Genomic DNA, 26,462 nt, shown 5'->3' on the forward strand with positions numbered 1-26,462 from the left:
AGTTATTTCACACTTTTTTGTTAAGTACATAATTCCACATGTGTTCATTCATAGTTTTGATGCCTTCAGTGAGAATCTACAATGTAAATAGTCATGAAAATGAAGGAAACTCATTGAATGAGAAGGTGTGTCCAAACATTTGGCCTTTACTGTAGAAGGAAAAATTGTAGCTAGCACTACTTATTTTGTAGTGTCGAAAGACACATGTAGCTTTTGCTCTGAAGTAAAGTCAATAAGCAGCTATTAGGCGCGATGCGCAACATATTACTTTAACTTACTATAGTTGAAGCTTAATTTTCATTCCACTTACTTGTCCACTTACCTATCGCTAAGTAAATAGCTGTAACAACCTTCTAAAAACACTGTTTTGCTGGAATACACTTTTCTGTGGTTGAAAATAGTCTACATTTTTGGAATAGATAATTACCTAATCTAACGACTCCATTACTCTGCCTTTTCTTTCCCTCTGCCTTTATTTGCTCGGATAGAGTTGAAGAAAGCGTTCCCGGGAGAAAAATGCAGCAAGCTCACCTGCAGGCATACATCATAAGCACGCATCGACAGTGTGTGTAATTACTCTCACTGCCAGAGTGGGGGAGACAAAAATGCCGCACAAGGTTTAAATTGTGACCATTTCTTACATTTGTGCATTTTAATGTGCATTTGCTGTGGACTTTGTGGGTGTCTGACAGTGTCAAATAATTATTTTAAGTATAAATTCATTTATACAATAAGTATTTATGCTATTCAGATTAAAAGTACAATTTTGTGAATATCTGTGTCAATTATTGTGAGAATATATTTATGAATGCTCAGATTCTCTCTCAATAGGAATATTTCTAAGATGGTGCTGCTTTAGATTTTCAATCTGTCACTGATTGTTAGCACTTTGATTCTGCAGTCGGGCTGTAATACACTATACTATACTGTATGCATATTCCACAGGGCCATCTCAGACGTTTCTTAGGACTCTGATGATTAAACATATGTCGAGGTTGAATATCAATTTCATTTCATGTTCCAACATGTAGTATGAGTGTGTCTGTGTGTGTCGCGGGTCTGTGATGTGTGAACAGTCAAGGAGAAGTGAACGCGCTAGGTTTAACCTTGTGAAAACTCTGGGTGTGCTTTTAGGACTCAATAGAACACGCTAAAAGCCAGAGTTTTTCCTCGGATCAAAGAGATGAGCTGACAGAAAAGCAAGAGAACCAGCAAGAGAGAGAAGCTGGCCGACCAAAGTGACAGGAAAAAATATTCTCTGGCTGGCAGTGAGCTGTTAGGTCACCTTCTGGCTGTTAGAGACAGAGTTGGCTGAATTCCCTACATCTGTACCAGCAATACTGGTTGGAAACTGCAACTGGCAGTTCAATTTCAATTCTATTTGTAGTTTCAAATCATAACAGAAGTTATCTCACCACACTTCACAGATAGAGTAGGGTCAGGCCACGCTACAATTTACAGAGACCCAACAATTCTCCCAAGAGAAAAACTTTTAACAGGCAGAAACCTTGAACAGAGCCTGGCTCTAGGTGAGCGGTCATCTGCCTCCTTCAGTTAGGTGATGATGTCCTCATATTCACTGGTCAGTGTGAAGTGTCCATTTCTTTCTTGACCAGAGAACTCACTCTAAGTTAAGATGTGATTTGTCCCTTTTTCTGTGGCCGTGAGTGTTTACCACTGTCCGTACTTTGATGTAGATTATAATCCTGGCAAACAGGGTGAAGCAAAGGTTCTTCTAATTCACAAACTGAGATGTTCTTTTCTGTTGCCGCCCCCCCCCAGGGGTGGAAGAAGTATTCTGCTTCGTCAGATCTTATGTTTTGTATGTAAAACAGGGCTGCAAGTAATGTGTATTACCAGTATAGATTTATCTTCAAATTATTTTCTTGATTAAAGGTGGAGTTAGCGATTCTAATGCGATAAACTTTTTGTCAATTTGTCAAAAGCGAATATCTCGCGGTCCGCTGGGAATGCCTCCACACTGCTCTCACATACCGGCCACTGTGATGCACTGCTAATACAACAGCTTTCTTAGCTATAAAATACTAGACATCCTGTGATAATAAAAACATATCCTTATGGAAGTCATTAGTAGGCACTGCTTAATGAAAAAAACAAATTATTTTCTCAAGTCCTTACCATAATGAAGTTTGATTGCATCCAGGTGTGGAGCACTAATTTGCTTTAAATTGACAGACTCTGAAACCAATCTAAATGTCAATCCCTTAATCTCCTCATCGTCTTTCTCTAGGTGTTCCTTCAGCTCCGCGCAACGTGGTCTCAGTCGTCAACCAGACATCGGTGCAGCTGGAGTGGCACCCCCCACGTGACACTGGGCACCGTGACGACATGTCATACAACGTTTTGTGCCGCCGGTGCCACAGTAGCGAGCGCCGGGCATGTCAGCCATGTGATGACAGCGTGGTATTCGTTTCAGACAAGCAAGGGTTAAAGGAAACGAGGGTGGAGATCAGCAAGCTGCGGGCCCACACACCTTACACCTTCGAAATACAGGTTTGTCCACTGAGCAGAGAGAAGTTTATTCAGCATGCTGTTTAGTGTTGTAATGATATCTTTATTTTGAGTATCACACGCTAACTGCCTTTAGGCTTGAGAGGTGTCTTGAAAGTTAGCTTTTCCCTTCTGTAGTTACAGACTGATCTCAATAAGAGGCGTATGTATGACACGCCAATTTGTATGCCATTTTGGCGTGTTATCAAGACGCATAATCGCTTTTTAGCGTGTTTATTCAACGCCGTTTGGCCTCCAAAATTCACACGGTTTTTAAAAAACTAATGTATTTCAATGGGAAGCATGTTTCGTGATCACAGCACGATTCTCAATAAGAAGATGACGTAGCATGAAGAGCAACTACAGTAGCGAGTAGTATGGAAGCCCGAAAATCCACATAGGGAGGTTGGTTGGAGTGGTGGATGGGTCAAACACAGGACTTTCACCCAGGAGACCGGGGATCGTGTCCCGCGTGTCACATTTCCTAAACCCAACCGTCGCTTTCTTCTTTTACTAAACCCAACCGTGCCATTGTTGTCCCGCGTCCTGGTCTTCTTTTCCTAAACCCAACCCGTCCGCTGTATATGGCATAGACATACACACGGATAGCTCAAAAAGCATACAGATAACGCGATACAGATATAGATAAGTCATGATGTCACCTTGGTAGTTAGGTTTGGATTCACAACAGTTGATGGACATGGATGGCTACCCAGAATCACATCCAGAAAATTTGTCCAAATGTATCAAAGATCTTTAAGAAACTTCACATCTGCTGCTTTTCTGCTGATTTGTTCAGTTTCTTTACAACATTCATGGCTACATACATGCTTCTTCATAACACTGTTGCCTCCTCATAGCTCTAAAGCTATGCAGCAGGCACAGTATTGACAAAGAGACTCGGCCACGCCTCAAGGTTGTCATCGGAATCCATTGTAACTGTTGTGAATGCAGGATATGTACAGCTGCCACCCTCCACAAAGAAGCAAGTAACAAACCTTAAAAAGTCACCTTTAAAGCCTACAGACGAAGAGTATTTCAGCGGAGAATTTCTTTAATCATTCACACCACTAGTTGCACAATATCGAAGACAGTTACACTGAAATTTAACTTTTTACATCACTGTTAACGATATAAAGTTGCCCCTCAAAAATGTAGTTATACTGACTGAAAACAACCTTGGCGCTTAGTGTGTTATCAACTCTTAATATGCAAAAAGCTGCTATATTCACTGTGGTGCTCAAGGTTACTAAGGCTACATAGATGCTCGCTGAAGTGAAGGCTTTTATGCACAATTTCCATTTATGTCATGTTCTCTCAAACCACAAGGCCACGCTGATGCCTAAAAAGCCACCACAATGGTGGACCTTCAATCTTCTGCCATTGGACGCCTTTACCATCAAGGCCGGTTGTCTAAATCAAGGTCACCTGCATTGTAATTGTTAAGGGAAGGATGAGTGTTACTTACTTCCCCCATTCAGTCCTCAGTTGTGAAGTCTCATCTAATCTAAATGTGGCCAAATCTTTGTCAAAGTCCAGTGAACCTATTAATAATAAAATATGATTTTTGTAGGAATACAACATATGGTTCATTTTGAAAGCAGTCTGTTGTGGGACGGACAGCTCAATAATGACTAAAGGCAACCACCATTAAAGACAGAGCTGAATATCCATTGAGATATCCATCCATTTTTTTTTCCCATCCATCCATATTTTGACAAAACTGACATTTTTTAATCTTCAGAAACTCAAGGAAACACAAAATAAAAAATGTGAAATGATAAAGAAACAATATAGAATTAGAGCGTGGAGTAAGCCATTAAGCTAGCGTCACTAATTACCATGCCTTTGTTTAATGATTTGCTGTGACTGAAGACATTGTTTCGACCGTCAAAATGATTAACTGAGCTCATGACAAACAATATGTGGCAGCTAATTAGGCGGTGTTTAAAACACACTCAGAACCTGTTAATTGTGTCTTTGTTTGTAAGATTAGAAAGATGGTGAGACTTAAAAAATCACTGAAATGAAAACCATGTCATTGGTGCTGATAATTGACTGTGTGGAATCCCTACCCTGAACAGCGATTGTCCAATTATAGCTTAGCAACCGTAACTCAGCAGGGCAGTTCTTGATACACCCTATATAAATAGTTTTATATAGAAAAGCTTGACAGGCCTAGCAACAGTAAGGTGGAATAGCTGACCATTACACTTTTTACTCCACAGGCAGTAAACGGAGTCTCCAACAAGAGCCCTTATCCCGCCCAGCAACTGTCAATCAACATTACAACCAATCAGGCTGGTGAGTGGGGAGAGCAAAAGCTGTGTGTGTGTGTGTGTGTGTGTGTGTGTGTGTGTGTGTGTGTGTGTGTGTGTGTGTGTGTGTGTGTGTGTGTGTGTGTGTGTGTGTGTGTGTAAGCGTCGGGGTGTGTGTGTGTGTGTGTAAGCATACCCTGGGGCACAGTGGATTATGCGAAGGAGGGATGGCTAGGGGGATAAAGGAAATTGAGCTACAGCTTTTTAATTCATAAAACATGTTATAAGCTTGTCATTTCTCTCCCTCTGCCTCCCTTTCTCTGCCCCCTTCTCTGTCTTTCCTGCACATCCACAGCTTCCCTCCTCTTTTCCTCTTCCCCTCTGCCTCTCTCTCAGTTCTCCTTTTCTTGCCTTCATCCCCTCCCCTCCCTGCCCTCCCCTCTCTCCGTCTCTGACAGTGTAATTCTTAAAGACTATAAAGTGAGCAGAGTTACTGCTTCATCAATACTTTATAGAGACAGCCACAAGTGATATTTCCACCGTTACCCAAATTTAGATTTAAAAGCCGCTTTGCTCTGATGGAAAACACATAATTTACCTCATCTAGAGCAACCGAGGGTCATTCCTAATCGAAACATGATCCATAGTCACCCTGCCACTTTCTGAGCGTTCCCATTGCCGGATGCAAACCTCTCTTATCCCTGAAATCTTTTAGTACTCAACAAAAACTGATTTATTTTCAGGTTGACTGCACTGAGGGGTTTAAATTATGAAATAGATGTTAGCGTATTTCATGGGACCTTAGGTTACGAAACTCACATAATATATAGAGAACCCTGTCAAATGTCAATCGTGTCAATATTAAAAATGACTGAGGTTTTTAGGTGACAGCTAGCTCACGCTGTCAAATTATGACTACAGAGGAAGTAATTGGCGCATGAAGTATCACAGCATTTACTAAGGATCATTGCGGTCCTCTGATGTCCTGATAAGTCAGCTGTGTAAGATGCATACATTCTGAATACATCATTTTGAATCCCTGTGTCTCTTTACTGTATGTGCTGTCAAGTGAAGTACAAATGATGAAAACCATCTCATAAAAAGATCCGGGAGGCAAAACCATGAAATACATTATAGCCAAGAGCTTCTGGTTCCTAAAATTATGGGTAAAAATGCATTGCAGACATAACTCTTTGTTCCCCATCAGTGACAAGTGCAGTAATTTGTTTTCATGAGCCTGGATGAGGAAACATTTTTCTCCTTTGGGTGTAAATAATCCTTGGCAATATGTCATTACATTACACACTATATTTCCATATTTATGGAGTTTAAGCATGCTCGTGAATCTCTTAACTGCATAATTGATTGTGTATACTTGTGTGTGTGTGTGTGTGTGTTTTTTTTTTAACAGCTCCCTCTGTAGTTCCCATAATGCACCAAGTGAGCTCAACAAGCCGCAGTTTCTCGTTGTCATGGCCACCGCCCGAACAGCCCAACGGAATTATCCTTGACTACGAGATTCGATACTTTGACAAGGTAGAGTGGGATGATAAATGTGTGTGTGTGTGTGTGTGTGTGTGTGTGTGTGTGTGTGTGTGTGTGTGTGTGTGTGTGTGTGTGTGTGTGTGTGTGTGTGTGTGTGTGGGTGTTGTGGTCACAGACAGTAATCTATTATAGAGTCGATCAAACAGGGGAATCAATATCAACTACATCTAAGTCATCTATTATCAGGACTCACTGAGAAGCAGCAACAGCCTCACTGCTTCTCAAATACTTTAGCTGGTCAGTAATACTCCTGCACACTGTCTCACTTTAGCTGGAATGTTTATTTAGGGTTTTTAGGTAGGCTATATAAAGAAGTCACAGCAGTTAATTATGTATTCATAGATAAATTAAGTTAATTGTAAATTAACCAATCAGAGGACTACAAAAATTAGAGGTCAGTTGGTGAATGAAACACCTTGAGGAAACATACACATTGCCATCTAGGTAATTAGATAAATAAGGTATATTTGATTAAAGGAATTGTTTAACATTTTGGGAAATGTTTTAGTGTTTTAGTTGCTGCCCTCCGGAGCACCTATCATGATTCAGGTATGCATAGATATTTAGAGAGATCTTTTTTTTTTAGCCATTGAAGCGAATAACTAAAATGATTAACTGAATACACTAACGTCCACTGGTAGACATTATCATTACACATGCACACACAAAACAGTGACACCATAAGTGTGTTTACACGGACACGAGTATCCTGGTTATGATTGGGTTTTTGAAGTAGGCCTATCCCATTTTTGTGTTTAAACATGTGGACACCATATCCCAATTTCAGAAACCTGGATAAGCCCTTATCCCAGTTATGAAACCAGAATATGCTAGCTGGAGTGTTCCAAAAGAAACCGTCTGTGATACTGTTGCATCCATACATCATATCCCAAATATTATCAAAACCAGGATAAGCCTCATAACCGGGAAACCCATGTGTAAACACACTCCATGACAGATGCAGTGTGTTTGAGATTTGTGTGTTTGTTTTTATGTGTCCATTCACCACAATGTCTCTCAAAAGAATGATTACTCAGTAATGTATAATTTTTGTAATATTCTTATTGTTATTATAATAAATGTAGTATAGAATTTCCTCTACCACAAGTACTAATGGTTAATAAAAAAAGTCATTATTATTATTAGTAGTAGTTCAGAGGCTGGCATGTGTTGAATGCTGCTCCTCATAGACATGACATGATGATTAATGAAGGGCAGCTAAAGGAAGAAACGTGTCGACATGTTTCTTAGATTTATAATTTGTGACGTTGATGTAGGTTCTCTCTCACTTGTGCTCGACATCTATTAAAGCGATGGGTTCATGCATCATCTTTTATACATTATTATTTCCTAATAAGTCTGGATTGAACTTAGAGCCACAGTGTATATTTTATGGAGCCTGTTGTCATACTGACAGGGTTTTACAGTGATACAGTGCCTCTCTTTATTCCAGCACACATCCATTGTTGATCGTAGTCATGCAGCAAAAATGAGCATCTATTAATTAATAAGTGGCTACAGTGGGATCCCGTCAAACTGTAAGACTACGGGCCCTATTTTAACGATCTAAGCGCACGGCGTGAAGTGCATGGCACAGGTGCGTTTTACGGTGTGTCCAAATCCACTTTTGCTAGTTTAAAGGCGGAAAAAAAGGGTCTGTGCGCCGGACGCATGGTTCAAAAGGGTTGTACTTAGTGTCTTCATTAATTCATAGGTGTGTTTTGGGCGTAACATGCAATAAACCAATCAGAGTGTCATCTCCCATTCCCTTTAAAAGTCAGGCGCTTTCCCAAGCATAGTGTGCGCGCGCTGTGCATAAGCCTAGGCGCATTTTACTAATTTGCTGCATCGGTCTTGAACTAGCAAAGACACTTGTGTCAGGAGTAAAAAAAGAATCGCCGGTGCAACACAGATGTCTTCTTACTTTATAGTTTATTCTTTTATTTTTTTAAGGTGCATAACAGTGACTAACGTTTCGATGTAAGGTTACATCTTCATCAGAGTCCTTGACACTTGCGTCGGGCTTTGTGCTGCGCTGCGCCGCGCCGCGCCGGGTGCAGGATAGGGCCCTAAATAAATTTTTCAATGTTTCTTCCATGAACAACCAATGTAGTTTGAGGGGCCGTAGTTTCATAAGCTGTAACAAACAATGTGGAATCTAATTAAGATCTGTGGGCTCTGGAAGATCCAATTAAACTCATCAAGTAACTCATCTTGTGTGTCTTGTGCACGCCACTCGTCACTTTATTCACTAGAAGAAACAGAACCTCAAACAATTATGGACAGTAATATAGACAAATGTAAATTAGACCCAAAAAATTGGTCAAAAGAAACTACTGTCGCCATCCTAGTTAAATCATTAAATATCTTTTATGACTGCAGGAGATAAAACTACATTTTTATAGCCGTTCTATATGAATATAATCACATCACAAGAGATTAATTTTCTCAATAATATAATGACACGTTTTTACAACTCGCACGCAGTTTTTCACTGTAGGCTCTTCATGGTGATGGTTGCACATATTCCAAGTCCATGGTGAGGAATGTTACAGTGTTTGTGGACTGCTGCCGCTTATGTTGCTGCATTGTTCGTTGGGTGAGATTTTTTCCAAGATTCATCTCCCCTTAGCTCACTGTTGATGTGGCCTTCAAGTCTCTCTGTGGACTCTGTGGTGTCTCGATATGTGCCAGAAGACATCACAGACCACCGTTTTTTATACGTACCATTCATTTATGAAGTATAGAGTCTTTCCTCCCAAAGAGATGGACTCCGATAGTAGCGCATCTCTGCAGGAAACCGACCATTCATCGAGGCTTAGATGTTGAAGATCTGTCCCAGGCAGTTGAGGTTGAATGGAAACAAGAGATATCCACAATGATTATTTGTATTCTCTTTGCCATCGCCAATGATCAGCATATGTACTGATGGACAGAAAAGGTGCTTATTGAGAAGTGCCATTATGTCCTTTAACCAAACTCATTGGTAGTTGGCTTTATCCTTCCCACTCTGTACCATTGTGCAAGAGGCACTTCCACTACTTCTCCATCCAACCATTTTTTTTTCTGCTTATCCGGGGCTGGTCAAAGTAGTCCAGATCTTCCTCTTCCCAGCAACGTCTTCCAGCTCCTCCTGGGGGATCCCGAGGCTTTCCTAAGCCAGATGAGATATACAATCCCTCTAGCATGTTCTGGGTCTTCTCCAGGGTCTCCTACCAGTTTGACCTTCCAAGAAAAGAAAACCTCCAAGATGAGGCGCCCAGGAGCCATCCTTATCAGATGCCCAAACCATCTCAACTGGCTCCTTATTGTCAGTGTTATGCAAAAGAGAATAAAAAAGTGAATGTGACGATACACAATTCAATTCCACTGCTTTTTGCACTTAAAGTCAAGAAGACCAAAGCACCAATTTATTCTTTAGTGGCTGCTGCTGAAATCAAAACTCCTACTACTCTGCTCTGTGAGGCTGTCTGACTGAAGCAGTCAAGCCTCCAGCTGTTCTTTAGTGGACAAGGTCCGAACGTGTATGACCCAGCAGACTGAGGCACAAAACAATTCACTGTCCAATGATCAAACTAGCCTGCATAAAGAATGTCAAACCCGGGGCGCCAATGAGGGCCTTTGATTCAGGGGTGAAACTTGCAGAACCTGATTGCTCTCTCATCAAAGACTGCTGCTCCAGGACAGAAACAGACTCCAAAGAAAGGACAAAATGCGGCTCCATATCTTGTTTTCTTTGTAATTCAGTTAGTGGGAAGCAATGCGTTTGGAGGCTGAAAGCTAAATTAAAAGCATATCTATCACCCAAAGCTAAACATAAGAATATCCTCATCTTTTCTGAAGCTGAGCCACCAACTGCAAAAACAGAAAGACTTTCACTGCAGACAGATTAAAAACAAAGAGCAAATCACCTACAAGGGATTTTGTGAGATAAACCAAAAAGAACAACTTGCCTCCTCATCCACAGCTCACATTTGATTTCTTGCCATTTAGCTATCCTTTTTGCAAAACTGAAAAAAAATGGTTTTTGGCATGTTTTTGGGATACCACTGCTAGTCTCTGCACTCATTTTTTTCTTCTTTTTAATACATACTGTCAGTGAGTTTGTGCTTCCATAACTTACTGCAATTCTGGGATGCATTCATAACGACAAACTGTAAATGCTCCAGACTGTTGTCAGCTCTCTTTCTTATCTATTCTCCTTGATGAAAACACTCAGGCACAGTCCTAAAGTCCATGACTCCAGAGGGCTTGCTCACAGATTTCAATTTTCCAGCACAACATAGTATATGACTATAATTTCACTACACTGCACAAAGAAAGGAGAGAGTGTGTGTCGTTTTTATTGTGCTTGCATCTCTTGGTTCAGTGTATGCTACGTACTAAATCCTATAACTAAACTAAATACAGCACTGAAACTGTTTATTATATATGTTCTTATTGGAAACTGTTACTACTAAGTTTGCCTTAATGGATGTTGATGCTTTAAAAAAATATTCAGCTTTCAACAAAATCAAGAAATAATTTATGTATGCTGGTATATGCATTAAGTATGTACAATATATATATTTTTTTTTTTTAAAGATTATTTTTTGAGCTTTTCCACCTTTAATGGAAAGGACAGCTAGGTGAGAAAGGGGAGAGAGAGGGGGAAGACATGCAGGAAATCGTCACGGGTCGGACCCAAACCTCTGCATCAAGGCATAAACCTCTTTGTTTATGTGCGACTGCTCTACCCACTGAGCCAACCGGGCCACGTGCAATATAATCTTGGTATCCTACAAAAGTTCTATCATTGTTACCTCACTTATGTTTGCATTTTTTATTCAGACTAGGATCTTTCTTGTCTTACTCACACATTTAAAAAATGCTACTAAAATGGTCAACACATGCCGATCCAGTGATAATAAAAGCTGGGTTCTAAAAATCCTCATTAATGATTTTCTTTCATGGAATACTATTTTTTTTTTTGAGCCTGTTGTCATACTGACAGATAAATAAGTGAAATGCAATTATGCCCTCATCAGAATGTTTAACAGCGGCGTTGTTGTTTGTTGAAGTGCCTAAAATCTTCCTGACAGTTAAAGTGCCCTGCCACACAAAACCGGTTTTACTTGTATTTTTTGAAATATGTTAGGTCCATATGTGTTTGTGTTATGTTGTGAATGTGAAAATGAACTGCTACCTCATTTGTCAGCTCAAAATAAATAAGTGGAGAAATCAGGCCAATTACAAAAGCTGGTCAGTCTGACATCATGTTGCCTGAGCTCATTACTATTCATGAGCTCACCCAGTTGCGCTGGGTAAAGGATGCTGATAAAAAGGCTCTCATTGGCTAGCTGTTAGCCAATCAGAGTCAAGACATTACCATAAAGTAATGAAATACATGTGGCAGGGCACCTTTAACCTTTTGTGATCATGCAAACAGTGACCGTCCTCGCTTACAGTAGTGTGACATTGTTTTACTGCCGCAAAACCTCTTCCGAAGGAGCTCAGGTGGAAAGTTTGCTGTGCAAAGTGTCTGACTTTGTCAGCAGAAACCACAGTTTATCTGGGGCCTGTTTCACAAAACCAAGATAAGGGATTAAGCCGGGATTTCCCAGTTATCCTGGATGAATTAAGCCTTGATTCGGTTTCACGAAAGCGGAGGCACATAAATCACCATGGAGATTTATTCTGTGCAGCTAGCCTGCTCCTGACCAGGCTAACAGTCAGGATTTATTTAATTCTGGAGCCTTTTCTGATCACCCAGCAGTGGTTTTACCCTATTGTTATTATCAGCCTGGATTAAAATACAACAGGTGCATATTGCTGTTTATTTAAGTACTGTTATTATTTAAAGTTGTGACCATTATTTTTTTATTTATAATTATTCATGTGACAGTCATTGTTACTGTTATATTGCTGTATGAAGACTGCTGTTCATATTGTTGTTAGAAGTTTGATGAATATATTATGGCAGTTGTTGAGATAATTAGAAAAGGCTGATAAAATTTCAAATGTGTTTTAAATTAAGTCTCTTACTAAGGGCAATACATACAATGCTGTACATTTCTATAGTTGACCAATGCACCTTGGATTATTTTAGTTGATTAATTTTTTTTTAATTCTTTAACAATAAGGATCATGTTTGTTCCACTTCCATGTGCATTGTATTTGGCATTCTTAGCACACAATTTATGTTGTCCAGTAAACTGGGAATATAATTTGGGAGGATTGTACAATTTAAGAACATATCCTAATTGTACAATCCTCCCAAATGATAGTCTTAGTTCACTGGACCAGTAACTATCTAGTGATGTAGGCTACTGTACATTCATGTAACAACAGGGAGAGGACACCTCAATGGTTTTTGACCTTATATTTGGGGGGAAATAACTGATGAATATACTCTGTTCCATTCATGTTTACAGTGTGCATGGAATTTATCACTTAATTATCTTCATAGCTTCTAGATTTTAGAGTCCAATTTCTTCAGTGTCTTTATTTTCTATGTCCATATATACAGGGAGCAAGGCATATAATACGTAGAGAAGGAAACTCGGGCCTCTATAAAACATAAAGAAATGAAACGCGAGAAAAAGCGTGGCAGATAATAGCGGACCGACTGAATGATAGTCTAAAAATATACATTTATGAAATACTGCTCTTAACTGAAACCATTCAATGAGTCACTGTCATTTGCTAAAACGAACAGTTGTACACTTTGCATTAAAAGCGAGCAGTGGAAGTTAATATGACTTGGGAAACTTATGTTTTAGCCCATGAGAGAGAGGGAGGAACAGAGTGAAAGAGATATTTACGCATCATATTCTAGCGTTGTAGAAAATTGATCTTCATTGTAAATTTCCTGAGCAACATTATCTTCTGCTTACTTTTAAGGCAAAGAGTACGACTGTTAATTTGTGAAAATGATTAGTAGCCTAATCCTTGAATGGAATGATTAAGATGGCTTCAATTCAGAGCAGTGGCCAGTAAATGTATATATTTAGGCTACAATTACGCATTCAGTCGGTCGGTTTCTTTTCTTTTTATACAAATAATGTGTTTCACGTCATCATACTTCCACAAGAAGCTGCTGCTCACTCTGTATAAAGTATGTACAACGCGTATTCTCCATTTTGGCATCAGTAAATCTGTGATCGACCTTGCGGTCTTTTGATGAAAGCCGGGGACGCGCATCTATCTGAATGACTTCAGTTCGGCTCGACCTAGTCGCTTCCCTCAGTTCTCCCGGCTGGCGCCGCTCGTGAAAGCGCCAGGGGCTGCACAGATTAGACTAACGTTACGCCTACCGCTTTATCAGTTATCCTGGATTTATATATTCTGCTTTTGTGAAACAGGCCCCTGGTCTCCTACAAACAGTCAACATTGGTTTCTTTTTTGTCCCTAACCTCAGCTTATAGAGGTGGTAGATCAGAAAATGCTCATATGAAACAATAATTTTAGAAGACATCATATAGTGTCATCATATAGTGTACAGTAAAAGCCACTGGAAAGTTGTACTTTAGTCGTAAAGATAACTGCACTGGCATCACATAGTCAACACTCATGACACTGCCACAGTTTTTAAGTGAAGCTGTTGGTTGAAACCTACATTTAAAAAATATATATAATGTTCATGCTTGAAGGGCTGTCTGAATCTATAGGACACTGTATACGATATAATAGGAAGCCATCTTAAAAGCTCATGCTGCCAGCGATAATTAAGATTAAAATGCAACAATACAAATACATCTCAAGAGGCATGGGTGCTGCACCTGGGAGTGGGGGTGCTTCTTCCCACAGTTTGGGTAAAAATGAAGTTCCAGGGAAAGATGGAGAATAGCAGCGACAGAAAGAGAAAGTTGAGATTCTGCCTCTCGGAGAGCAATTAAAGTGAGTTTAGGACAGAGTGAGAAGAACTGAACTCACTGAACTCGAGCTGCAGTCTGACAGTCACAGATAAAACACTTACTTTGTCAAAATCAGGGCAGCGACTTTACTCTTTTAAGCTGGCCTTATTTGCTGCTGCCTTTGCTTTAACATTATTTAACATGGAAGCCAATTAAGACCCATAATCAAAAGCTGGCAGTTAGGTTCTTTCATTGTTTCGTCTTTTCATTCTTCTTCCTTGATACACATCTTAAGAAGGGAGAAATACTGCATTTACACTGTAGACAAGCCATCCACATAAAGTGACTAATTTTAGCTCATGGCTTTAAGTGTAGTCCTCGGGGAGCAGTTTGTAAAGCCTAGAGAGAGAGAGGAGAGAGAGAGAGAGAGGGAGAGAGGGAGAGAGAGAGAGAGAGAGAGAGAGATGACAGGTTCTTCTCACCAGACAGCTGTACTGCACCTCCTTTTCTGGTACCTTTCTCCACCTCCCCCCCCCTCATCTCCTTCACACACCCCCTCACCTCCTCCCCTCATAGCCACTCTATAGATAATGATTTTTTAATGTTGTAAATTTGATATGGCACAGGGAGGCTGAATTTTCCCCCACTACTTATCTCTGGCTTCCAGACCTTCCCAGATGGGTTGCCCCTTAACCTTTTCACTGTGGCAAGCCTAGAGCCCCCCTTCGCCCCCCTACACATACACACACACACACACACACACACACACACACACACACACACACACACACACACACACACACACACACACACACACACACACACACAAATCCAAACCTCACCCTGACACAATACCCACATTTCTGTGACCATTTCCAAATATAACTCTATCTTATTCTCTCCCAGGTTTTTAACACTGCAAACTCTGTGGTTGCCAATGGGCCGTGTACTTATTATGACAGTAGGAATCTAGCTTGTCATAGTACAATATATCAATAGCGCAGTCAAATAAATTAGAACCTAATGATGTTAAATACAAATGAAATCATAATCAAAGTACTGTGGGTAGACAGGAATAACACTAATACACAACAGAAGACAACTCATGTCATAATAGTAACAATTGGATAGCCACAAGCAACAACAAAAGGGGTTCAAGACAATCAAGGAGGATTAACAAAATGAAGTAATAAAAACTAAAATCATCTTGAACCCCTTTTTATTCCTTCGCTTTCTCCGTGGATCTTTGCTGGATAACCCTCCTTCTTTTTCTTTCTTCCCAAAAAAAAACCTTTAAATTTTCCCCCTTTTTTTTCCCTCTCTTTGAACTCTCCTCCTCATGACTCTCATCTCTCTTCCTTCTATTTCTTTTTGTTATTGATCCCTCTAATTTGATCCTCCCTTCATCCCCAATCCCCCCCATCCTTCTCGATCTCCTTCCCCTTTATCACCAAACCATATCTGTCATTCCCTCTGGACCGTTTCGATCTTGCCGCAGTAAAAACCTTTTTATCTGAAAGAAATGGGTGAGAGGAAGCCGGCGTAGAAAGATAGAGGTAAAAGGGTGTAGCCTTGGGTTTATGAGATAGGCCTGTTAGGTGTGATGCCTAATTCCTTCAGGAAAATGACTGGATGGAAAGAGGCCCAAATGCTCTGCTAGATCTTTCTCTGTGGGCAATAACTAATTAACTGCATCATCACTTTGTTGTTGTTTGAAGGAGATGGAGGTAAGAATGGGTCAAAGAGTCAAAGAGCATGAAGTCAAAGAGGAAGAGATTTTTTTTTTTCTCACAAAATATCAAGAATGTAGTTGTGGACAAAATGACTGAATGACTGAAAACAAAACACTATTTTTCAACTCTAGTGGTGTCTTGCATTGCAAATCGTTTAGGTCTGATGTGCCAAGGCTTTGAATTATGCCCTTTTTTCTTTCTCTCCGTCACTGCTTCAGTAAATGGAATTCTGTTTGTGCTGCACAAAACACGGAAAAATTACATTTTGTAAAATGTAATGGCAAGTGTCTTTCCAGAAAGAATGACCCAGTTTCTGCAAAGACAACTTGCTGTTCAATTTAAATGTAATTTAAAGACATAGCTAGGTACCACTTATAGAGCAAGTTAACACCAGATAAAAGTCTTCTTTTTGCTGACCTTCAGTAGTTTAATTTGAAATCATACATGTCAATGTAGTGATAACTTCCATTTCACTAAAAATACACTTAGTACCTGTATTACTTTACATTCCTTCAAACCCTTCACTACCTATATGAGTCTGGACAAACATGGATGTAAAATACAACTTGACCAGTTGGCGAAGGCATACAACCGTGAGGCAGTAATTCTAGTTTACTGTTGGAAATGGAAAATGACAAAGAATGTGATGAAGACTGGCATCGTGTGACAAGATGAATGAATGACTAGATTAATTCAAAGTCAATATGTTGCAGTTACAACATCCTGCCAGGGTGTCTATGGTGTCACATTTTGAAAATAATGTCTCAGTTTGTACTGTATCTTTGGAAGAAATAATCTTGTCTTAGCTGAAGGCCAAAACTGAGTACTAAATTTAGTCTCTCTTAGTCTGTGACTGAAGAAGTGTTATCCCCTCACTTGGCTTGCTGTGAAACATAAACTCAGCACAAAAAGTAAGGAAATTTGTGTTTGGTGGATTATTTCTCTGTGGTAACAATACTTTTTGGCAATAAATCTTATACCGTTGGAAAGCCTGTTTAGTTCCCTTTCAAATGGTGCCCCATTTGTAAGGAAAAAGCATTTGTGGGATGAAGATTTGAAGAAAGAAGACATATTGGCAATTGAACAATTTATTCATTTCACAAACGGGAGCCTTAGCGTGTGGAAGAACCATACACAGCCACAACAGCCTGGCACCTCCTCCTCATGCTGGTCACCGACCTGGTCACACACTGCTGTGGGATGGCATCCCATTCTTCAACCCGCATTTGTCGCAAGTCAGCCAACGTGGTTGTGTTGGTCACTCTGGCACAAACAGCACGCCCAAGCTGATCCCACAAGTGTTAAAGTGATGGTTCGGAGTAATTTCACCCTAGGGTCCTTTGCACCATGACCTCAAGCCAAACACTCACCCAGAAGCTTTTTTCAGCTGGGTCGAACATTGGGAGAGTTAGCGTAGAGTAGCGTTATCAGCTGAATAGCTTAGCGCAGGGGCTAATGGATCCGAAGTGTCTCTACCCCACTAATGATGCCCAAAATGATACCAAACGTCAACAGTAGTACAAATAGGTTATGCACTCATAAAACGATGGATTGTAAAGTTTGTAAGTACACCAGAAGTTTATGAACACTTGCCTGCTGGCTTCTGCTCTACTTGACTTTTGGTATCATTTCGGGCATTATTAGTGGGGTAATGTTAAGAGACACTTCGGATCCATTAGCCCCTGCGCTAAGCTATTCAGCTGATAACGCTACTCTACGCTAACTCTCCCAATGTTCGACCCAGGTGAAAAAAGCTTCTGGGGGGGTGTTTGGCTCGAGGTCATGGTGCAAAGGACCCTAGGGTGAAATTACTCCGAACCATCACTTTAAATGGGGTTGAGGTCAGGACTGCGGGTTGAAGAATGGGATGCCATCCCACAGCAGTGTGTGACCAGGCTGGTGACCAGCATGAGGAGGAGGTGCCAGGCTGTTGAGGCTGTGTATGGTTCTTCGACACGCTACTGAGGCTCCTGTTTGTGAAATTAATAAATTGTTCAATTGCCAATATGTCTTGTTTCTTCAAACACCAATCATCCAATCCACCAAACACCAAACGAGTCAATGGCAGAATAAGCTGTTTGGCATTGGCAGAGAATATTTGGCAAATTTTTCATGGGCGCAAACCACATACTCAGCGCTTCTGCTCATCCCACAAATGCATGTTCCTTACAAATGGGGCACCATTTGAAAGGGAACTAAACAGGCTTTCCAACGGTATAAGATTTATTTCCAAAAAGCATTGTTACCACGGAGAAATAATCTACCAAACACAAATTTCCTTACTTTTTGTGCTAAGTTTATATTCATCTCTCTCTCTCTCAACCTCCTCTTCAGTCCCTGTCGTCAGTGCTGAACAGTTCAGTGGTCCAGAGCGAAACACCTAATGTTGTTCTGGAGGGTCTGAGGCCGGGGACCGGCTACGTGGTGCAGGTGAGGGCCCCCCGCTGGGCGCGCGATACCCTGGCCACAGCAAAAATGCTCTTCCAAACCTCACCGTAAAGTGGGATTGGATAAGATTGGCTAAGAGTGTAATGAAAATAAAATATAGTAGTATAATTGATAAATATAATTAAGGAGAAAGAGTGAAAATGCATGAAAGTAATAAAATGACATACTTTGTATTGTGTGTTTGTTAGTCATGTAAAATGAGCTTTGTAAATTATATTTTGTGTATATTTTCCCTTCCGGAAATGCTTAGTTGTGTGTATTTGGGAGTCTAAAAAATATATAAATAATACCTCTCTTTTCAATGTGTGTGTGTGTGTGTGTGTGTGTGTTTGTGTGTGTGTGTGTGTGTGTGTGTGGGGGTATGTCTTTGTGTGTGTTTCTGCAGATGAGTATAAGTCAGAGCTAGGACAGCAGCTCTCCCTGATTGCAGGCTCTTTAGTAGGTGGAGTATGTATCGTCTCATTGGTAGCTATCGCCATCATCTGCACCAGGTAACGCATGCACGCACGCACGCACACACACACACACACACACACACACACACACACACGAACAGAGAATAGGGGTGACAATGTGACTCTTTGCAGTGTAAACACTCAGTATCCCAACCATCTATTGGCCCTTTTCACACATTTTGACTTGTCATGTAGGAAAAGCACAGGTGTTACAAATAACATTAGCAATGGCTCTGTTCTGTCCAAGTAAGCCGTGACCGTAAAACAGCATACACATTACCAATACCCTGAAACTGAAGCAGCTAAATTGATATTTAGCCATCATTTATTTACAGAAAGTTATTATTAATTCAAATTTCAAGACTTTCCAGAGCTTTCACCACACCTCACAGTCTGGAACCTCAGTCACCTAATAATCCCCATACAACCGTCTGATAAGAAACATATAACAGATGGTCTGATGATGATGGTCTGATGACTGAGCCATCTCCATGACAACTGAGCAAACTATATGTACAAGTGTACCTTGAGTTAAAAATTCTATTGTCAAAAATAGAAAAGTTTCCAGGCCATTTTAAGCAGCTTTTTTTTTTTTTTTGCATTTTGAATCCATTTTATTTACAACAGTAAACAACATGCATTAAGACATACATTTGATGTGAACATAAACCAATTTGCTAGTTTTGAAAAATGTGGCTATTTTGTGGAGAAAATTGGGAAAACCCCAAAATAATGAACCTATCAGCTATAAACTACTAAATATAGTTTTTGTGCAACCATATGCCACGGCATACTGTATGCAGACACATTCAATAAGAAATGCCTGAGGTTTCTGTGACCCCATGACCTCCCAGAAACAGCAAGCAACAAACTTTTTTTCCCACTGTATGCAGTATAAGGTGTCTATTGTAAAGATCAGTTGACGTATTAAAATATTCCAAAGTGCATTTCTTTGGTTCCATCCAAAGATGACAGCAGGAAACAAGAGCTTAAAAAACAGAGCAGTGACAAGCCACCAAATACTAATGAATTCCTGAAAGACTTTTTCCTTCTCTGAAGCAGACTTTTGACATTCAGGCAGACAATTTCTTTTACCGACAACCGACAACCAATTACCATTTTTCATTTTTGTGTAGCATTTCTGTCTGCTGCCTCTTTCCTTACAATCTCTTCGTATGTGTGTCTGTCTGCAGAAGAAGGCAGTTGAAAGAGAGTGTGTATGGTGACAAGCTGCAGCAGTACAACGCAGGAGGAGGTACGACCAGTACTGAAACTTTAAATGAGCTCTACCTATACACACACACACACACACACCAAACTTCCAAAACAGTGTTTATTTTTTACACTTTCAAATTTTCTCCTCAGAGGTGACTCTGAGGCCTGACATGTTCAGTGGTCCTACCCCCACTGTGACATTTCCCACCCTGTCTGAAGGCCATAGTTCACCGGGGGTCAAGATCTACATTGACCCCTTCACCTACGAGGACCCCAACGAGGCCGTCAGGGAGTTTGCCAAGGAAATTGACCCCTCCTGTGTCAAAATAGAGGAAGTCATTGGATCAGGTAGAGATTTTCATAGACTTAGTGTCTTTGACCCTAGGTTCACCCTTAAGCCCAGTTCAGACCAAAGATTTGCGACGCACCGTTCTGTCACGTTCCAAAACCTGCCAGTTCACACTAGTGTAGTCTCGCTTTGCCAGACCATCCACACGCCGTGGAGTGGAGGGTGGTCTGGCTACTCCACACAGCTTTCCGGGATGGGAGAAAAACGTGCTCCAGTTTATTGGCATTTATTTAAACCAATCACAATCTTCTTGGGCGGTGCTAAGCATCGAGAGAAAGCTCAGATTGGACAGACAGTCTAGCTATCTGTCTCAATTTACCATGCAGAGATCTGAGGAGCAGTTTAACAATAGTCCTCATAAATCCACCGGAGTTTCAAATTCCCCAAAAAAGAAAATACATGCATCCGGTGGAATTTCCTGCGGCACCGGAGCAATCCCGGAAGTGGAACGTCAAGGATATAGACTAACACCAGTGCAATGAGATGGTGTATGATTTCCATAGCAATGGCTCTTTGTAATTCTGGTCTAACTTCCAACTTTCAGGCTTTTGTTTGTAGAAGGACATATCACGTTGTTGTGTTGTGTCTAAATATGAATATGGATAACATTAGTGATAGTGAGATGCTTTCTACAGTTATATTTCTAGTGCTGAATCGGCAAAAAACTACATTTTATATCTCTGATAAAACCAGCCACTGGCGACTTGACAGGCTGAGTTGCAGGCGCAACCATCAGCTGGCCTGAGTCGAGTTGAGACGGGCCGGTTCAGACCGCCGCAACCTTTCCCTGCGACGTTGTTAAACGGTTTATTCTCGTTTCGAATCTTTGGTCTGAACTGGGCTTTATCTCTCTCTCTCTCTCTCTCTCTCTCTCTCTCTCTCTCTCTCTCTCTCTCTCTCTCTCATATATATATATATATATATATATATATATATATATGTGTGTGTGTGTGTGTGTGTGTGTGTGTGTTGTTAATTTAAAGACAGAAAAGTCTTTACAAATGCCTCAAATGAAAAGCCATGATTAGTTTGTGTCAAATATTACTGTGCATTCATTCTATTTGTGCAAGAGCTTTTGTTCCAGAGTAAGATAATAAAAAAACACACAGTCCTTGTTCATATCTACCTACTATTAACTGCTTCAAAAGGGAATGTTAGATAAGTAAACCTTGGTTTCCTCTAATGAGACCAACTGTCACTTGAACCGGCAGATACTCTACAGTAAATTAATCAATTTCTTCAACTGTGCTAGACGTTTATGTCAATGAGAAAGACCTGGAAACGTTCACTGCCAATTTATTATTTTGCTTTCTTTATTTTCCTTTGAAGTCAGGAGACATGTTTTATTCATGCTGAAAACTTTCACAGCAATAAATTAAAAGAGTCTTAGTGCATTCTCTTTGGCTATCCGAGCTGAACTGTGAAAGAAATGCTGTGTGATGTTTGGCAAATAGAGAAAGTTGGATGTGAAATGGAGTCCGAAGGGCATCCTCTGAAATGTTTTGGGGAGCAGAGGTTTAGCTGTCGGATGGAAAAAAAGATGGAATTAAGAAACAAAAAATAAGGACACATTTTACATTTGCTAAGATTTTATTTTACTACTGATCCCTGAGTACTGAAACTATGTAATACCTTAAACTATTTTATTATATATTCAATCATCGTCGCCAAGGGGATCCAAGGCAAGTGAAACACACAGATTTGAGCATGATATACAATAAAAACAATACATAAAACATAAAGTACAAATATGTAAAACATGTGCTAAAACCCACCACACAAGGTCATACATAGAGGTTCACAAAATGCAGTGGCAGCACAATATAAATCGGGAGAACATCCAGCCATCATCTTCCAACCCAGTCATCAATTGCAGGGCATGTCAAAATAAATCGAACTTTGTTTATAATTTAATTTGCCTTAAAAACTATTGGGAATACAAAATACTGAAGAACAACACAAAGCTTTGTAGGTGATATTGATGCTCAATGCAGATTTTTGCATCAAATCCACAAATAAATAACCTTTTCAAGGTCTCAAAGACAGGCTGTATATCATCTCTGCATTTAATTTTGAACCTTTTTTTTTAATGAAAGTTCAATACCACCTACTATGGGGTCAAGGTGACAGCATTAATCTGCCTTGGGCACTCACATCTCTAACAGTCACCGGTTCACTGTCTGTTTTGGTACTTTGATTAATTTAAAATGCTCATATTATGCTTTTTGGCTTATTCCCTTTCCTTTATTGTGTTATATATCTTTTTGTGCATGTAATAGGTTTACAAAGTGAAAAAGCCCAAAACTCCACCCCAAAGGGACTTACCATCTCCAACAGAAAACACTGTTCACAAACTGCTCCAAACAGCTCTGTTGTAGTCCAGTCTTTACTTCAGAGACAAACGTGCAACACTTTGTAACACGTTATAATGCTCGTCTAGCTGCTAGCGTGGCACTCCCTCATACTCTGCTTCTGACTGGCTAGTAGTCCTTACCTAGCTACTGCGCATGTGCGACTCCCAACAAAGCAAAACAGAAGTGAGATGCCTCGCTCTGTAGCTAAAACAGAGAGCTCAACACAGGGTGAAAAGAGGAGCTGCAGCAATGTGCAGCAAACAAAAAAAAAACAAAATATATATATATATATATATATATATATATATATATATATATATTATTATTATTATTTTATTTTTATTTTTATTTTTTTTAATGAAACCACATAAAACCTATTCTGGTACAACCCCTAAATACAATTATGAACCTGAAAATTAGCATAATATGAGCATACATTTAAACTCAGGCTGGTCCTGCATTAAAACCTCATACTGTAGCCCCGTCTTGTAGGGTCCTTGTATCAAAATGTTTTTATTATTTTAGTTCATATTGCACTCATATTGCATGTATTCCTTAGTACATTTGGGTTTAATCAAATTACCACAAACTAATCAACACAAAACTCACACAGGGTTAATATTTCAGCTTGGGAGTACTGGTTATTTTTTGGGTGTCTCTGTACACTGCACTAAATCAGAACACAATGCATACAATGCATGGCTGCAGTGCATTCATGATTTGTATACCTCAAACCATAATAGATGGAGGAATGTTTTTACTCCAATGTTATCCCTCAGTTAACTCTTTTTTTTTTCTTTCTTTTTTTGGGCCAAAACTAATCAAACCCAAATGGCCATGGAGCTCTGGGTGGTTAAGGTCATGAACCAGATTGAGACCCTCACCGCTGAGAGTATGTGCTCTGGGCTTTGGTCTGTTGAGCCACTCTGTGAGGCTTTCCATAATCCCTCCGTTTCTCACTTTATTTCTCTCAGGGGAAGGTTTCTCACCTCAGCCAGAGGTGACAGAGGAGAGATGAAAATAACGGGAGGGAGGGGAAAACATGAGCCTGGGGTTGATAGGAGATGTGGCCGGACTTTGAGCCCTTAAACGGCTGAATCTCTCCCATTCTGCTGTGTTAGAAAGTAAAAATGTATCCACAGCTCTTTCTCTCTTTCTCCCTCCCTTCGACTTTTTCTTTTGTTTTTCTTTCCGTATTTCTTTGATACTTTCTATCTTCATCTTTCTCTGGGATTCAGCCCCTCTGGAGTTTTAGAGTTTGTTTGCATATAGAGAAATGCTAAAACAAAGAACCAAGGGGGGGGAAGGCGGAGATAAAAGTAGAAAGCACCCTTAGGAGATGATAAAAATACCTCACCTCACTCTCTCTTCCTCTTTCTCTCTCTCTGTGATTACACCCGTCTTGTTTTCTCTTTCCTTATTACTATCGTTCACACTGTAAGAAATGTCTTCATAAAAAAGCACTTCCTTTAAATTTTGAGACACTTTAATTTACAATAGAAAGTAGCGATAATATTTCACCTTACAGGCCAGTTAATATACTACTAAGACTGTATTTAGATATGCTGTAGATTTAAGACAAGATTGTAGAATAAAACCAAGGAATATTTCTTCTAAAATATCATATATATCTGCTCCATATTCCCCTTGACCACCTCTATTTTCGAAAAAGAGGAAGTGAGATGTCATCTGATCTCGCCACTCTTTGCGAAAATTGCTGTTTTCATCCCTCTTCGTCCATGCTTTCATACTTTCTCCCTTCTTCTCCCTTTTCATCAATACTGTCTCATATCCATCCTTCACTCTTTCATTTATACACCCCCTATCTTTCTTCCCCCCATCCTCTCTTTCTATTCTCCTTCTTATTTTGCCCTCCATCAATCTCTACTTCAGCTGGTTTACAGCAGTGACAGTAGATAGTTTTTAATGAGCAGCAAGATGTGGAGAAGAGATCACAGTGAGACAGGACGACACAGCCTGTCATCCAATTCCCATCACTCATCCATTATTCACATGTGATTTATATCTCTGAGATGAGGACTTTTATTTTGAAGTGATATTCAATTTTCATGTCCCCAAGCAGCATATGGCTGCATTTATTTTCGACAAAAGACATGTGTCTCCAGCACTGTAGGAAGTTTTCTCTACATTGAACAAGTTTAAGACAGTTCATATATATGTCAACATAACAATACATAAAGAAAGCAAAAACACGTGAAAAAGATAACCTCCTGGAGCTTTTAGTTTAAACAGTTCTTCCAAAAAAAGAGAACTTTTTTGTACATGACTGCATTTGTCTCCTCCACACTGTGGGGCTTGGGGTTTATTTGAACATTACATGATGAACTGATTGGTCTAACTTGAACATGTCTCTTATAGTCTCGCATTGCCAGACCTTCCTCCACAGCGCTGCGGAGGAGGGTCTGGCTAGTCCACACAGCATTCCAGGATGGGAGAAAAACATGCTTTGGTTTATTGGCATTTCTTTAAACCAATCACAATCGTCATGGGTGGCGCTAACCGCGGCACGGAGCAACACATCCGCTGCAAAACAACCTCTGGAAGAAACTTGGTTTGGTGGAACGTGTGTATGTTCAAAGGTTGTTTTTGTCATGCAAAAAAACTCATATTTGACAGATCGTCTAGCTAGCTGTCTTAATTTACCCTGCAGAGAGGAGCAGTTAACCATAGTCCTCATAAGTTGACTGGAGTTTAAAATGCCAACACAAAGAAAGCGGAACGTACCGGACATCCGGCCGAAATGAAAGACATCCAGCGGACTTTCCGGCACCTGAACAATCTCGGAAATGGAACGTAGTAAATAACGATGTCAGTATAACGTTAAACACTGAAAAAAACTATTCTATAAAAAGTTCCATTGTACTCAATCAGAAGTCCTTGTCAGATAGTCAAATAGCTTCAGTAAATCCCGTGTCCGGTGAGCTGTGTACAACCATTTCTGTAACTTTTCCGAAACCGATGATCTGACATTCCCACTCATGTCACGGCAGATGTGCAGAGGTGAGAAAGGAGCCAGGGTTTGAACTTCTCCCTCTACCACTTTTTTTTCATTCTTCTTTCACTTTTTTTTTTTTTTGCATCATTATCACCATATTTAAACAATACTGCCTCCTCTCTCTAAGATGGTATGTATACACTATAAACACTTTTGATCACGTCATACAATCTAGTTCTGATTGAGCATAACCAACCCTAAAGTCTTCTGTGACTCTGGTGGTTCTTTTTTAAAGTCTGACGAACTAATGATGTCATTATTATGAATGTTCTATAACCTTAGAGTAAATACTAGGTAGTCCAATCGTACTCTTTCCTACTTCTTGTCAGGTAGCTAATGCTAAGTAGCCTATCTAGCTGACAGATAAGCTGGCATCTTGTGTGACCACGGAGACATCAGCACATAAATTGTAAACGTAAAATTGTACACGGCTGTATGATGACGTGACGTGACGTGACGTGGTAACAAGTGAAAACACGCTGCGTCTCGCGCTCTCGCTAATGTCTGTTTATCCTTAAAATTCACCGTTTGAAACTTAACTCCCTCCTAAACCTAGCTAAAGTATTAGATTTACTAATCTGCTGTCTCCATGCCGAAAACTAAAGCTGTGCAGACCAACACAAATGCCGAGGCGGTCACCATGGCGTCCCTCACCCACCTGCTTGAGTCTCATCGAACTGCCATCTCCGAGGACTTTAAACAAACTTTCACAGCACTCGAGACTAAGTTGAACGGTGTCTTAA

The 26,462-nt window shown here is 40.1% G+C and overlaps 1 protein-coding gene across 1 annotated transcript in view; it reads left to right on the forward strand.

The window, feature by feature from the left end:
* LOC120565923 (ephrin type-B receptor 1-like) overlaps positions 1–26,462 on the forward strand; it is a 98,457-nt gene that overhangs the window by 50,627 nt on the left and 21,368 nt on the right. Inside the window, 7 exon segments of the mRNA XM_039812048.1 lie at positions 2,252–2,514; positions 4,740–4,815; positions 6,181–6,305; positions 18,217–18,382; positions 18,716–18,821; positions 19,979–20,040; positions 20,151–20,348. Coding sequence (XP_039667982.1) covers positions 2,252–2,514; positions 4,740–4,815; positions 6,181–6,305; positions 18,217–18,382; positions 18,716–18,821; positions 19,979–20,040; positions 20,151–20,348 — 996 coding nt within the window.

This window comes from Perca fluviatilis, chromosome 9, assembly GCF_010015445.1.
Source record: "Perca fluviatilis chromosome 9, GENO_Pfluv_1.0, whole genome shotgun sequence".
Lineage (NCBI taxonomy): Eukaryota > Metazoa > Chordata > Actinopteri > Perciformes > Percidae > Perca > Perca fluviatilis.